The following is a 17,140-nucleotide window of genomic DNA, read 5'->3' as shown; positions in this document are numbered from 1 at the left end:
GTCAACGGCGGTTCATCGTTCACAACCTTTTACTTATAGCCCTCTACAGTTATAAAAAATACTTACTGTAAAACACTCATGCACACCCATATATATCGACTGCCCTATGCAAATTTTAACCGGCGCACTCTTCGTGCAACATTTTACCGGCACAGCACGCAGCTGCAGCTGACAGTTTCAAATATTTGAATATTCGGTCAAACGCCGTTTGGAGTAATCGAATACAAAATTATTTGAAAACGGACAGCCTTAACCCCTAGAACCTTTCACACTAATCCAAAACCGCTGTGTTGGAATTTCAGGAACCCCTTTACTTGGACTCCAAGCAGTACATGTGCCTGCAAGGGAAATACCACAATAGCAAAGTGATGTACGTGTACATGTGCGCTTCCTGCCAGGGTCGTATATCTCATTAATTAGAGCTCGCATTCTTAGCATTGTACAGGAAGTGAAATACGTTAATTGCTGTCACAATGTTAGCATTCGTGAAGCACATGGAATTCCAATGGTCATGATGTGCTTGATCAAAGTTGTGCATTGCCTATATTTTCCCCTGCTCTGAAGTTTTGCTAAGATTTGAGCAGAATGTTCAAACCAATTTCTTTTTTCAAAACGGTACTCAGTCTCAGATCAAAAGGAATGTTTGCAAACTCCACAAATGTAGTTAGGAGTTTTTAATTTTAATCCTTAAAAATGCAACATTTTCTACAGCCTGTCTCCAAAAAAATGGTACAATCGAAAACGATTTTTTTTTTTCAATATTAAAACTCAACATAGGTAAGTCGTTTTGAGCATCACATTCAAGAAAAAAGACCAGGCTTTCCAATACTTTTTGTTTCATCTCATTTGCTTTTGTCAATCCAGAGATAACTCCAGTTTACTGCGGAACACAAAAATCGAGTTTGTTTCTTATGCCAAGTTGCAATCTTTTGTGAGCTTCAAGACAGCATGGCACAGTACTCGAAACAAATCTGCCCATGCATAAAAGTGGCACAAAATCAATTTTGGTGTATCGCACTAAATTGATTATATCTCTGAATTGACAAAAGCAAATAAGATCAAACAAACACTATTGGAAAGCCCAGTCTTTGTTCTTTAATATTATGCCAAGTAAGAATGACTTATTTTGAAATTTCATATTTAACCAATTTTTTTCTGATTGTACCATTTTTTTTGAGGCTGTATTTCTGTTTTGGATTATTTTATGTGTAGATAACACAGCAAGTGTTGCATTGGAGGAAACACAGGACTTGTCTTCCATCCCTTTAAAAAAAAAAGTTTTTAAATTGGGATATCTAGTAGTCAAAAGTTGGTGCTCACAATTATCGCTAGAGCTGTTAGACTAGAGTGTGGGTGGTCAGAGTTGCTGCCAAGCATGATTTGGATGAGAGTTAAGAATTAGATCGGACAAAACTTTTTTATGGGTTCTTCCACCTACGTAATTAGAGACATAAGCAGCTAATACTTATACCGAGAAAGCTCCAATGCCTCAGGGTAAAGCAATTAATTACAATCCTTAATTAGCACGGGTAAATAATGTTGAAAATTTTAACAAGCTCTAATACACTGTTACTTTAACATTCTGGAAACCCTTCTAGAAACCCCCCCGCTACGCTGTTATTAATTGATGTTTGTATTTACCCAAATTATCTCCACAAAAGATCGCTTTAGTATCGCCGCGACCACCAGCGCCCGACGACGATATTTGCACTCTTTTGACCTCCCCCCTCAAGCCAAAGCACAAGGCTAGGTTAGTGCCTCGCCTGTTCCAAGGTCTACTTTCGGAACAAGAAAAAAAGAAGAAAAGAAATATTCTGCTCTACAAAACACGCTGGGCAAACAGCCCCGGCTGCGGCACCAAATAGGCTCAATAACAATAACACGGTTCAGGAACTCCGCAAAGAATCCGATAAACTGGCGAGCCATTTCCAACAAGGGGATTACATGGAGCGGAATTCCGCGGGGACAATGGGGACCGGGGAAAACAGGCGGCCCCCGGCCGGGTGTATTGTCAAGCAGCTATGTTTGGATACAAAAAAAACGACACTGCGACCCTATTATCACTAGCTTTATCTTCAGGGGGCATTACGGAAAAAGGAACGGGGCTCGAATGTTCAAACTTCCTGACGCAGCCGTGCAAGATTGCTGCGACAAATTGGTAGGCTCCCAACCCTCCGTGTATAGGAAGCCTGTAAACTGTGGAAGCCCCACCATGCACTGTTGAAAAGACAGGAGAATTCCCGGGCGGCTAAGAAAAGCAAACACGGAAGAAGCCCCATCTGACAACAAAGTGTGCAAATCCAACATGGAACAAGCCAATAAAGGGCTTGATTTCTTACGATGAGGACTAGAACTGACAGGTTAAAAATGAAGAGATTTCCACGATGCATGTACCTTCCATTCAAAAGTTGCACTGTTAATGTTTAAAATGAAAAATAGAACATACACAGTTTAACAGCTGTTTCTAAACTACATTTTTTGCTTCACTGTATTTTCAAATTATAACTGCCGTAGAAACTGACCATGGCAACCAGGACAAAACAGGATTCTAAAAGGTACCAAAATTTTTCAAATTCTCACTGCCATGACCTGATTGCAAACAAAAATCCTGGTATGAGACTGACCAAAAATGGGGGGAAAAGAGTTTTGAGGGTCAGCCAGGGCCCCAGAGGAACGTATCTTTGGAGTATGTTTTATGTTTGTATTTGCCCAAAGCATAGGCACCCATTAAATTTTAAAATACAAATATCATTTATAGGTCATGTGAAAACACCTATACAGTAAAACCACTGGAAAATTCCAGATTTCAAAAGGGATTCCTAACAAAAATCCTGAAATCAGGGGAAAAGTCCTTATAAGACAACCTGAAATCTGGAAAAATCCGGACAAATCTCACCCACGAAAACCTTCTAGTCTCTGCAGGGGATGAGCCTAGTTTACCCCCTTGCGAAAATAAAATCTTACAGAGAAGCAGCGGCCTCCAACGGGAGGGAAAAACCTCCCGTAAAGACTCAGGTGCAGAGCAGGTGAAATAATCAAGCGGGACTGCTTTATGATGGATTGATAGGCCCCAACCAAGCCATCCAAACAATGCAAGGTCCGGACGTTCTCTTGAGAAAATATGTAGAGACCGGTTCCCTGACGGAGGCCTGATATACCCACAAAAATAAGGACGAACCTTATACGACAATATTATTCTTCTAAACAGGGCTGTGATGGTATACACCATTAATAATCCATCAAGGGGAATGGGACGCAGATTTAGTTGGGGGGGGGGGGGGTTGGAAGGGGACATGTGAGCAATATCAATACCCAGGTATTAAAACCAGGAACTAATGGAGATTTGAAAAACAGATCAAAGTATTTAGGTCGGGGCTTGACAAGAAAGCAAGGACCTAAGGATTAAGGTTTGCGTCCTTGCTCTTGGGTTTGACACAACACAGATGCCGACAAGGATTGTGGTGTGGACAGAATAACATTTTCTTTCTTGCTTTCTTTTCACAACAGCTTGATGCAACAGCCTCTTATTGCACTGTCAACACTGTAACCTCGATGTGAGAACCGCAATGCCAACTACCAAAACAAAATTGCCCATGGCAAATATCGAATCCAACTGTGCCAATTGTTACTGCATAGGTCCAACAAACAGCACACATTCATTGATGAGTGCATGAATTGTCCAAATTGCATACCAGTTATCCTAAACTCCTTCCCGCATCAAAATTTAAGCAACTGGCCCTTTCACATTATCCAAAATCTTTATGTTGGACTCGGATCGAACCCCGAGTTTTGGAGACCCCTTTTCACACTAACAAGACAGGTCAAGACATGGGTAACATTCAACCCTGGTTAGTTGGTGAGAGGGCACATGCCACAGATCTTCCCATCCCCCCCCCCCCTTAAAATGTTGAATTGAACAAGTAAAATATAAAATTTGCCTCCAGTGTGCCCCTACCCTCTGACAAATGTATGTAACCCAGATGCCACCCAGAATTTCAACCCTAGTAATGCCACTGGTCATAAGTTAAAGCAAATGTTGGCTCTGAGGTTAGCGTACCATTTGCTATGGTTGCTGCTTACAGAAATTAAGGCTCTGTAAGCAGAACACCATGTGCTTGGCTTCTCCAAGAAATTTGGCCCTAGTGTCCACTCACCTGTTCTGTGTTCTCCGTGCATGGCCCACACTGGCCCCTGTCCTGCGCTGCATTGTACGCATAGCATCCAGGAAGCGACACAGCTTCGACCCACGTGACCGACTTCAAGATGCTCTCGTCCGCCCAGCTGCACACGTCCCAACCTGCCGCGCACAAGGAGCTGGCGTTGCGGACGTGACCCTGCCAAGACCCGGAGCAGGCTGCTAGTCGGTGACTGGCTTCAAAGCCCACCGTCACGCCATTTGAACAACCTGGGGTTGAAAGAAGTTTGATTTAATTACGGTTTTAAAAAAAATTAGTAATCAGTAATCAAAAAAAATATTTGCAATTTCACATGAAGCCAAGTTGCTTATTTAAAACTGAGTGACCATGGGGATCCAGAATTTAAGAAGGGGAGGTTGAGGTGTTGACTATTGAAGGCAATACATTCAGAGACCAATTCAACCACTTTGAACCAAACTTTCCAATATTGTTAAGACGTTCTTTCAGGAAATGGCATTTTGGATTCTCTATCTATTATATCTGTGCCCCTGCACACGGTGTCTCAACAAAACCGTGATAGTTAAAACGAGGTGAATTAGCCTCAAGACCAAGTAATGGTAAGATGTGCTTTCATAGACATGAGGCGACGATGTGAGCTGTGTATTAACAAAAATGGTGGTCATGTTGAAGGCACAGGACCACAAATTTATCCTGCAACTCCCACAAAAATGAATTTAAAGATTGTTAGTGATCAGAAAGATCGTCTCATTTCAATGAAGCACCTAATCATTATCCCTATCACCACTTTTCCATTGTACTAACTTGTCGTCACAGTGCTGATTTTGACCGCTTTCATAGAGTAGAGGCCTTGTTTCTTCATTCATCCATGACAATGACGTAATCAAAATTAATATCATTGGATAGAGGACACTGGCCTAAGTTGTTGCCGCTTTCTGAAATATTCAGGACATTACTGATAATTTACATTTAAAAATGGGCATACTTTATTTTGAGACCCCCCATATGAAGGCCTTTTAACACAATAGAGGGAAATGGATCAAAGTGCAAGTGAGTTGATGATGTACTGACAGATTTACTCTCTTCAAACTATCTTCTAGGCTGCAATCATGTTCTGGTAGGTAAGGCACTCTCTACCCAAATGTATGCCAAAACAACCTTGGGTTTGCTAGGACCATTTCCCCTCAATTAAAAACAAAAAATATGGTAATTTACACCTGCAACTTGACAGCATTTTTCTCAAATCTACCGCAGGGCACTGCTTGGGGTAAAAACCGCACTAAAACCTGGTGGCTAAAACAACATCACACCACATTTTTGTTCTTGCTCGTACCGCAGCGCTGCGATATAATATGCAGCATGCATGATTGCAAAAGCTCCATTAGGCCGACATGCAAAAGTGCATGTTGAGTAACATTCTGAAAACAACAGGGTTGAGTCTGATCGTTGGAGGAAGGGTTGGGGGAAGGAATAGCTGATTGGGAGGGAAAGGGGGGGGGGGGAACCAGCACTGACCATTTGCCAGCAATAAAGAAACAATCTCCAGAGATTGTGTGTTGTGTGTCAGCTAACACTTCCCAACACCGGGGACCTTACCTCCCCTACAGAGGTATTTGGATATTGGGTAATTATTCCCTCTGGAGGAAGTCCACCCCCTGTCATCATCCTTGATTTTTTTTTTTTTTTATGAGCTGTGTGTGGTTTCTGTTCTGATTCAGCTTGAAGGTTTTTTTTAACTGTGTTTTGTCCTTAGCAAGGAAGAGAGTCTAGTCCAAGACAGGATTCTGAAATGTTGATTTTGTTCCCCTATTAATACAGACAGTCCCTGACAAGCGTGGTGAAGTTGCTGTAATGGTAGGGCGCTAGTATACAAAAATTGAATGCTTCGAGTGGTGTAGTAAAACTAGCCTCCCGAGGTGATCCATGGACATTCTATTTTCCCGAGGCGAAGCCGAGGGAAAATAGAATGGTCCATGGATCATCGAGGGAGGCTAGTTTTACTTCACCACGAGATAAAGCATTCAATATTTGTTTTATAACACTTCACCCACAGATTCTGCTTGATTTTAATATTTTAAATTATTTAAATCTGAACACAGTTGAAATAAACTTCAATTTCAATACAAAATTGGTGGAAAATGTATTTCTCTCTTCCAAACTACCCCTTCACGAAATGTTTGAACCCAAGTCTGCGGCGCGCTCTCTTTGGAACAATACACGCTACGCGCAACGCGCACACAAGCATCCATTTGCACACAAATACCGCGCCGTGGAAATAGTACTTTGGTTGCCAATGGTATAGTACTTTGGTTGCTACGGGTATAGTACTTTTGACCGTGCACAGAAAGATAGCAAAATTAGAAAGTAACTGTGACTCGCTCTCGGCCAATCAAGACACAGAATCTGTGGGTGAGGTGTTATAATATCAACAAGAAGATGCATCAAATACATTCTTGAGAACTTTGACACTGGGATCCAGGAAATTCCGAGCACATCTCGCATGCTATATTCAAGCTAAAGTGCATGTGATCATGAGGTACACGTATGCCAAGAAGTTCTTGGGTGCAGTGCAAAAGTCCCATCCCCCCCCCCCCCCCCAATCCAAAATAAAGTTAACATTACCACACAATAACAGTATAGATTGCAATATGTCATCCATCTGAGACTTCAATAATGTGCAATGATTCAGATTTCAGAACGAATAAAAATAGGAAATACAGAGAAAAAACTCTCTGAAGTTGAAATTATCTACATCTCCCCCCCCCCCCCCCTTTTATCATGGGCCAGTGTCAGTGCTTGTCAAATGAATTGCCACATCTTCATCGGTTGGTGGTTGGTCTGCATGCATCCTGTGCAGCTGCAGTTACACAGACTAATTTGCCTCTTGGACTTTGGAGAAAAAAAGTTGGACTTTTTTGGCCACTGGATTGTTTGTTGTTTCAAAGTGCAGGCCCTGAAAATTACCACTCAAGAATTTAGTTAATGACTAAGAAGCATGTGTAACTGCACTTTTTTAAATAAAAATAACACCATTGATGGGTAGACACAATAGTGGGCTGTAGGAGAAAAAAAACCTGAACTCCCCTTCACTGATTAATCACTTAGGACATAATGCAAAGTAAACATCAACTTCCTTCTCTTGAAAATAGTCTTTGCAATGTGCTGTTTGAACAGTGTGCACACAAACACACATACAATGCACAATCAAAATGGGGCCATAACCACAACACTCTCAACCTAATTGTGTGCCAACAGAGGAAAATAAGCTTAGCTGGGGGATAAACAAAAGAGTGCAAATCAGTTCAGTAGAGAGCATGGTGAGAGATAATCAAGGGGTTATCAAAAACTTCCTGTGTGCCCTAAATATTTGCCACCTCCTGTCCCAATCCACTTAGCACCGGCTTAATAGAAACTTCTGTCCACAAAGAAGGGGTTCGGATTGCCACACATTGGGGCCTGAGGGGGCTAACATGTGCCTCAGGGGTGAACATATAACTGGTGCGTTATGGAGCTGTGGATTATCACATTACTGACAGTCGGTGGAGTACATGCTTCATATAACAAGAGAGGCCTTGATGTCAGGAGAGATTATGGATGATAGGCAAGTGGCTGTTTGAAGGGTGACAAGGGTGGTCGGTGAAGCGCTGGAAATCTTCTTCACGGCCCAGCGCCTTCGGAATTAAACTCACAGGAGTCGCTCAGGCGGATATCCTGTTTCATAAAGCCCGGAATGAGGAAAACAGCAACTTTGGGGAGAAATCTGTTTTCATTATGCGTTTTCAATGTGTCTACGGGCACTGGTGCGCGGTCTTCAAAAGTATGAAAATTTGTTAACTCTAATAGCCATGGATCTGCACAGTCTGTGAAAGTCCTCCTTGTAAAATTGTACACAAATCATGCATATCGACTTTCCTGGAGTGAGTAGGGTCACATCTGGTTATTTTGTCAGTACAGCTTTCCTCTAATTATACGTGTAAGTTATTCTTGAGGCAAGCAATTGTTCGTAAACGTCCTTGTAGTAGTACATGTAATGTACGTTCCTGGCAGCTAATTGCAATTGGCATGCATTCTCAAAATCTACAATAATTTTCCAATCATCTTTTTGTTTTTTAGCTTGTTCTTCTGTCCTAGAAAATGTTTCAGATCCCACGATGTTGTTGTATATGTTCAGAGATTTCAAGAAAAAAAGAGAATCAAAATAAAAAAAATCTTTCCCCCTTTGATTTTTAAAACGATTGAGGTATAAATTTTCAAGATGACTACCATCAGAAATTAAACCTGGAACCAAAAGAACTTATTTTTGCCCCTTTTTTGAGCATCTGAAACCCTAGAAAAAAAAGTAAGGTTCCTTTTTGTTTTGGGCACAAACAGATCCACTTTGCCAGCAGACTGGCTCTTAATCCGTTCATTAACGTACATCGTCTGGCAGCTAACAATTCAAAAAAAAGCATGGGCCAATTTTTTTCAGTTGATGTCGCATTCAAAAAAAGTGACTAAACATGGACCAATTTTTTTCAGTTGATGTCGCATTCAAAAGTGAATAACTCGTTCAACAGTGAATAACTTTTTTATTGCTAGAAAAATCCAAAACAATAGAAAAAGGGATCTATTTTTATGGATGAACCTCGAAAAATAGCATGGGGGATGCAATATGCATCATTACTGGGTTTTTTTTTACTTTGGCCTCGATTTTTGGTTGGATATAATAATTGGGAAGTTCTATTACTACACAAATATATACAAAGTTTCTTGATTTTTGTTGTTGTTTTTTTTGGTGTTTTTTGTTTGTTTGTTAGGGTTGTTTGTTTGTGTCTGGAGAATTGTCAGCGTTTGCATTGCAAACAGCGTCACTCTCTCCAGGTAAAATTAAAAGAGCAAAAAAAAATGACTTGATATGTGACTCATGTCCACAAGGTGGAAGACGTTATGGTGTCTTGTAACACCCCTTATGCCTTCCTGCAGTGCTACCCCCTGAATCCGGTGTGAGCAGGTGTGATATGCTTTCACATCACAATGCATCAGGTCTTCATAAGGCGCATTTTGAGCTGTGGGTGATCCAGGACTTTCCAAAGGGTGTTGGCTGGGTATTTTGTCTCCAAGGTTTTCTTGGGTGGGGGGACGGGTGTTGCAATCAACACATACAAACACAAAAGGCCTGAAGCAATAAATCAAGATTTATAATAATGAGCACTAACATCATTTAGAGAACTTAGATAAAAGATAATATACATTTGCAAACATAAAAAAACAAATTACCAAATTATTGTGAAAAATACCTTAAAGGACCGTTAGTGAATGACAGACTAAAGCATCCTGTAAAATCATGGCACTTAGTGTGCTGTCATTTTCAAGAAAAAGTAGAATTTTTGAATCAATTTCCAATGATGGATGGCTGACCATCGTTGGAAAAAAAACTGACTTTTTTCAAATACTGCCCCCAATTTACCAAGTCCAGATTTTGTTTGCAATCGGCTATACATATCCATGAACAGGTGCAAGCCAGCTAGTCTGGCTCCCTGACCTCACAATTCCCCGAGGTCTATAAATTGTTCCATTTCGTTAGAAGTAGGATCAGGGAACCAGACTACAAAACACAAAACGTTGAACAGGAAAGTGTTACAATATCTGCTGTAAAATACTAACCTCCAAATCCATCCATTTCTGAAAATTACAGGCAAAGCAAATGCAGTTATCTTTTTCCATTACATAAAAAATTAACACAAGTCCGTCACAGAGATGTGGTTAAGCCTCCAAATCACATCCTCCCCCCCCCCCCACCGCCCCCCCCCCCCCCCCCCACCGGATCCGCCCTTGGTTTTTATGGTGCTTTTTCCCAACTACACATCTTCCAAACACAATTGTCGCCCCTTAGCAAGTGTGTGTACATGTATCTCGGCCCCCTAAAACTAGCACAGTAACATGTACGGATCTGATTTCAACACCCCTTGAATTCACAAAGCACCAGCTCCCGAGAAGCTCAGTCACTGTTCACCCAGGCCGCGAGAGGAAACTCGAACCTATACAATGACAGGTGCAAGGTTAGCGATGATTCCGCCAAGTGTAAAATGATTTCTGGAATAACAGTGGGCCGAGTGTCATTCAATCCAGGCACAGGTGGACCTACTCGTCTCAGCGGTTGACTTTTTCCCAGCACATAAAAAATGGAACAATCTAATATCCTTTTTCTATCAGCCTGGTATTAAATGGTAATTCAATGCGGTCTGTGAATTATTAAAAGGAGATTTTCCATAATACCGTTTCACTCCCCGTGTCAGTATCAAGCAAACAAAAGGTCTGTAAGTGTAACCATTTGAACGGACTGGGCACAAACTGGGAACTCAAAATGTTAAAGGTGTTATGGACGCCATTTGCAGAGCATTCAAAAACGAAACTAACAAAATGAAATTGGATCCTAGTTGATTGTAAGTTAACAGTATCAAGCATCGTGTGAAATTGTATGCTCTCATTTTCAAGAAAAGAGGAATTACAATCATTTCCTCATGATGGTCAGGACCAGACTATCTCGAGGAAAAAACAGCTTCATTTTTTTTCAAATATTGCTCCCAATGGACCCAATTTTGTTGAGTTTACAGTTGGTTTTATTTCTGTAAAATTATGAGACTTATTTTTCCCGAGTGACAAACTGGGGATCATACCACTACCACAAAAGTTTGCAAGTTTTCCTTCCTCCATAATTAAATGTATTGATGAACATTTTGGAAGGGGCAGCTTTCAAAGGAAACCTTGCTTTAATTGCGATGAGAAAAATGAAGATGCATTTTCACATTTTTCTCATAAGTGTGATATCTACCGAGCTGAAATTTTGACAGTTAAGTTTTTTGATAACCTGCTCCAGATTTATTGTATTGTTGGGCCTTGAATCAGTAAAAATACATTTTTGGTGTCCATTAGCTTTAAATTGGAAGGCTTCAAAATAGGGGAGTCATTGGTTCAAACATGCAGCTGTCTCTTCATATTTGATGATGAATCAAAACCAATGCTAAAACTCAAAGCCTGTATTTAAGACGTCAACGTTGTTTGTTGGTTGGATTTTGTTGTGATGAAAATTTTAGCAATGGGTTTTGCCCTTCATTGATACAATTTTATAACTTTCTGCTAAGTGCTTAACAGGAGCTTGTGAAAAACATCCCCCCTTCCTCCCCCCCCCCAAAAAAAAGTTAAAACCTGATGGGCCTACTTGAGCTTATCCCTTGTGTTTTGCGATCTTCAAACTAAATGCAATCAGTATTCAGTAATAGCAAAGTTTACCAACAATTGCCAGAATAAACAAGTAAACTTGACAAGATGGCCATTAAATTTACGCCCCCACACCCACTCAGTTCCAGTGAGATCGCAAACTTGAAAAATGACGAAATCTGAAGAGATCTTATGCATTTTTCACTACCTGTAGGTCAAAGTAATCAGTTTCCATGGAATTTAATGGAAAATTCAGGAGGCGGAATTAAGACTTGAAATACCTGGCAGTAACAATAATGGCCTCGACCTGTTCTCGACAGTCGTTGAAAAAAACTGAGGAGACAATGTACTTGTGCCCACTCAGAGGAAAAAAGTTTGCGGGTTGCAAGAAAAGTACATTGCCTCTTGCGTGAAGTGCTCCATTGGAAAATTATTGCAGCACGCTGTGAATGAAAATAAACACAGCGACTGCACGGTCGGGCCGATCGGCCAATAATTCAAAACGAAGTACCGCACCTGTAAACAGTGGTTTCTTCACTGCTGCGTGCGAGGGAGGGCTAAAAGGTGGGGGTCCTCACAATAAAATTCATCACGTAAACCCCGTGATCTTTTGATGGGAAGTTGATGGATACCCTTGGTATTTGGGTTTTCTGGCATTTTTAAACTCTGGACCACGACGTGGATCAGAAAGGGGATTGATCAAGTCATGAAGAGTTAAATGCTTACTAAAAAGTAAAAGAAAATGATTCATGCTAACAAGCACACCAAGATGCATGTAAAGTATTTTTAAAATCAATTCTACTGAGACATTTCAATGCATTGTTACTTTCAAATTCCTTTTTTTTTAGCACAAGTTTGCAATAATTGCTGCAAGTGATCTTGATCTGCACCAGAGAACTTGTCAGATCAGAAACAAAATTTTTAGGTTTTCCATTTCTAAAACCTCAATTACTACCTCCTCTTTGCAAAAATGTTTTCTTTCTGGGGGGTTATACAATCTTGATATGATCAACAGTAGTAATGTCTGCTATTTAAGGATAAGTACAAGTGCTTTATAACAAATGAAACTGGTAGGCACGCAATGTTCTCATTATAGGTAGTGTTTTTGGACTATGGCCAATTCACAATGAATTTGTCCAATAAAGGACGTCCCGCAGTTCAAGTAGCACCCCAATCCCAATGCACAAAACCCCCGAACTATACGTCGGGCAACAGCTGAAGGTGATTTCTAGCGATCTGCAATGACTCAGTGCCCATGTGGACTTCAGATAGGGAGCCCTACTCACTCGCCCTGACTACAGTATAAAATTGTAAAGGTACGGCGAGTACCAAAATAAGAAGTTGGGACACCTGCATAACATTTTCATTATCCAACTGTAGGGCAACCACTATCGCCTGACAGATAACGCCAAGGAGTGTCCCTTATTGTGCTACTTTCGATTAAAGTAAATGTTTTAGACAGGTTGGGCATGATGTTATCAGGCACTAAATATAGCGTGTCAGTAGATTTCCCCGAACGCTGAAGGTATTGGTACCGGTATCTAGGTTTTGGTGTTATATTCCCCCTCCCAGTCCCCAGGCAATATTTGTAATATGGCCCAGCACCACTGGGCAATAAACTAGAGATGCAAGCGTACACATTGACATTCCTGTAAAATATTTCACGTTTTTTGTTTCATGAAAGGTGAGGAGGCATAAATCCCCTTTGACCATTTGTAACGTGTAACCAATTTATGTCTTCATTAGAGGCCCACACACTGCACAAAGAGCAGGCCCAAGATTTGGAACAAGGCCAAGAAATTCAGGATTTAAATTTGATATTCTTTTTCTGATTCCTTTGAAGCTGTATAATTATACGTTATTTACATTAACATTCCCATTCCACAATTGACCTTATTCACGAAGAAGCCATTTTTGATCGTGTTCCCTGAATCTATTTTATAAATAGCAAACTGTTGAGTGGGATGGTGCCAGACCATTTTATGATTTGGAGTGTGTTACAAACCTCACTTTCTATTTTTTATTTAAAAGTGGCTTAAAACATTGGGTATATTTAATCACAAATTTTAAATTATTCATCAGAGCAGACTGGTTCAAATTTGTAATTAACTTTTATTTCATTGCTTCCATCTTCTTGTTCAAAAAAATGACGACTTTATCTCGCTTTCAATTTAATATGGCCGACTCGTGAATAAAGTCTATAACTTGAATCTGCTCAAATCCCACCACCTATAACATCCAATTTTCTTTAAAGTATAGTATGATACATGAATCTTCCATTTAAATGTGGCAAAACTGTTTCCACTGCCGAACCCATGATCTCAAAGCAACTTCTGCAATTGCCTTAAAAAGTCATTTAGACTGTTATCAAATTGTGAAAATTTACCGATTACTTACAATTAACTTGAAACTAACAAATATTTGAAGATAAACTATACTTGAAGATAAACTATTTACTTAACTTATTACCAAGAGAATACTTTTCGAGAGTGAGGCAAACACGATTTCCTTGAGAGAGGAATAACTGTCCAGGATATTATTAGGAAATGAAAGAAAATCATATTTGGCAGCGAATTAGCTTGAACTAATTTCTACAGACCCTAAAGTACGGTATATTCCGTCTAAAGACCAGCCATTGTCAGATCCATTTTCCAATTCATCAGTCTTAAATGAAACGATTGCATTCATATAAAGGCAACTTGTCCAATACGATTCTTCCTGTAGCCAGGCTTAATCCAAGTTTATGACAGTGCAGACATTTTTAAATATAATGAATGGGCTACAGAGCGGGGAAATGAAGTAAAAAGATCAACAGTGGCTTTTAAAGGATTCAAGATTATTAGGTCTTTAGTCCATCAATCAGCATAACTTACTTGATTACATCAATAACTTGGGGCTTAGTCATCGTTTTGTGTCCCAGCTTTCAAGCCGGTGCTCCAAGCATCTTCAACTGATTTAATATCTCATCTTTGCTTAATAAACCCCCAAGCACGGCCGTGATTAATTGGACAGAGATTAGGTCATTAGCATTCATCTTGTATCCCAGACTCCCCGTCTCTTGGAAATTTGTCAGTGTCATTATGACTCTGATGACCCGTTTGTCAATCAGTAATTTTCCTCAGGTGAAGCGGGTCTATATGTATCTGACCTGCTTTTGATGAGAGAAGGTGAGCGTGTGTTTGCAGTGCCTGATTGTGTACACACAAGATGAACCTCCAAGAATTTTAATCTGGGAGGAATTTTCTTGTGGACTCTCGGGAAAAAATTCAAAGTCCACTGCAGTCAAGGCAATTCAACTTCGACTTTTCAAGGAAGACATCCCTGACTATCTCGTCACTTTGAGAGATATTAATTGGCATAGTTTGCGCCGAGCTAAAGGAATTCTAAAGCTTTGCAGGCGAAGCACCGTGACCAAGGATAGAATTATTACAAAAATTTGCGATGAAAAAAAGAAAGGAAGAATACATAGCAGGGTCAAACTCAAAGATATCTCATCTCATCATAATCATGATTAATTCTCATTTTATGCCGAGGTTAAATGAATACTAAAGCTTTGTGAGTCAAGCCCCATGACCAAGGATAGCATTATTACAAAAATTTGCAAATTAATACAAGAAAGGAAGAATAGACAAAATGGAAGAGATATGCACCTTTAGTGTAAAAAGGAATTTACACTAAATCAAGACAAAATGCTCACGGACTAGAAGCACAAAAGAAAGCGCAGGACTTCAACAGTTTTACCAGACAAGTGAATATAAAAATAAAATGGAGTTAACAGATGTCCAAACTTTGATTTCTATTTTAGCGTAGTAGTACTGCACAACATTAATTGTGCTGAAAACATTTGTTATATGGCCAGCCTACCATTGCCTATGAAAAAGACCAACAAATGTGGTAAAAATATATTCTCTAAAAAAAGTCTTCAGGAAAAACAAGTGGAAAGCAACTTTTTGTTTAAAAATCAAAAATATAAAAACCAGAAATCGATCACCACTTTGTGATGACAACTGGCATTTTCAGATCAGAAATGTGAAAATGTGAAAACTGTAAATTTAGGCCCTATTCTCGCCACAAAAAAAAAGAATTCAAGAAACTTTAACTTGAAGAACCCAGCCAGCAAAACTCCAAGATCATAAAGATAAAAATGTGTAAAATTACAGAAATTCCTGAAAGGTGTGAACTTTATAGCTCCAAGGTGTAAAACACATCTTCTTGGAAAGGAAACTACAGTTTTACAGTAGAATCATGAAAATGTAACTTGATCATGAAAAGTGAAAACAACATCATTAGATAAAGTCTATAAAGTTAACTTGAAACTACATTACTTGGAAATCACATTATATTTCTTGATTTCTTCCATAGAATTCACATGATTTAGAAATGACAGGAAACCAGATGGAATAATTTCATAGGGTGTTCAGTACCAGTACGATCTAAGTTTAATTCAAGTAAACTTTTTTGATAATAATTTGGCATGTTTGGTAGGTTGCTTTTGGGATATGCCTTTAGTGTATGCCTTTAATATCATGAATATTATATCAGATGTTCACAGTAAACCCTCTGACACTGTCTGATGTATTTCTCTTATTGAATTAATTACCTTGTTCAGCTTGCACGGGATCCAGACAAACATAGCACACTGTTGCAGCAAACCACGCCAGATAAATATTCACAATCCTTTGTCTTCTGAAAGTTAAATTCCAACTTGCAGTTCTTCCAATTCCATCCATGCTTGCTTGTTACTTGTCCCACAAAACTAACACTTAGCAGGAGATGGACGCACTTGCCCCACGGAGAGGGCAAAAGGCAACTTCGCTTGGTTTCCGAATAAAAGAGCTAGGAAAAAAAAAATAAACGATCCGCAAACAGACCAAATTCCTGCGAATTATCTAACCATAGGTTCAAAAACCACACGTTTGTTCTCTCCGGAGTAACACGTTTTGTCCGCAGAGATAAAAAACGAGGATAAAAGGCATTCACGCACCACAAAGCAGAGTTGTACAAACAAATCTGTAGTGCCAAATTTTTTCCTCTAAAAAGATCACTGTGTTATCAATCCCCGCACTTGCTGTACAGAAAGTTAACTTTTGTGTGTAATCAAAGCGCAAATAGTATCTTTTGTCTGTAAGAGCCAGAGAATACACACGTCTATCTTCACTTCATCCAGGCTTGCACTGTCACCATCCCCTTCACTGGACCGTGGCATACCACATTACCAACTGCATGAACTACTCTCAGTCAATCAAGGACCTGTATTTACTCCAATAGTCCCAGTGCTTATGATGCATGCACTATGTACTGTGCATGCACTACACAACAGTCCCTATACAGAGAGGTGGGAGGGGCTTCTAAAGCTGTCAGTGCTGCCTGTGATTGGCAGGGACAGAGCTAATCCACTGGCCAATCAGGACTTCCTCCTGTGGCAGTAGATGGCCAATCAGATTGGCAAATTGACAAACTTCTCACAGGCATGTTCTACATGTTATAGTACAGTGTTTCCTGAGCTGCGGTGCCATAGACACTGGGCTCCAGTAATATTACCAGCAGACACATGCGGTTGCTGAACTGAACGCTGAGGAAACCAGTGATTTACTGGAACAGATGGAAAAATACTCACCAGCATTCCTGGTAGTTTAATATTATAAATCATCTTGCTGATTGAAATGTACAGTTTATTTGAAACTGTTGCGAAGACTTCCAAAATAGAAACAAGAAACACTTGCTGTTGTCAGAATTTAGTTCAAAACAAAATGAATGTGTGTAGGCCTACCACATCTGTAAGAGTGGAA

At 39.9% G+C, this 17,140-nt stretch overlaps 1 protein-coding gene across 1 annotated transcript in view; it reads right to left on the bottom strand.

Annotated features, from left to right (window-relative positions):
* Window positions 1–16,635, bottom strand: part of LOC119739807 — a 44,665-nt gene extending 28,030 nt beyond the window's left edge. The window contains exons 1-2 of the mRNA XM_038214891.1: window positions 15,952–16,635; window positions 4,155–4,405 (exon numbers count right to left, since the gene is read on the bottom strand). Coding sequence (XP_038070819.1) covers window positions 4,155–4,405; window positions 15,952–16,081 — 381 coding nt within the window. The 5' untranslated portion in view covers window positions 16,082–16,635. The remainder of the gene's footprint in view (window positions 1–4,154; window positions 4,406–15,951) is intronic.
* Between the last annotated feature and the right edge of the window lie 505 nt (window positions 16,636–17,140).

Source organism: Patiria miniata, unplaced genomic scaffold, assembly GCF_015706575.1.
Source record: "Patiria miniata isolate m_02_andy unplaced genomic scaffold, ASM1570657v1 HiC_scaffold_4, whole genome shotgun sequence".
In the NCBI taxonomy this organism is placed as follows: domain Eukaryota; kingdom Metazoa; phylum Echinodermata; class Asteroidea; order Valvatida; family Asterinidae; genus Patiria; species Patiria miniata.
The sequence above is the reverse complement of the archived record's forward strand: the minus strand, read 5'-3'. Positions and strand labels throughout refer to the sequence as shown.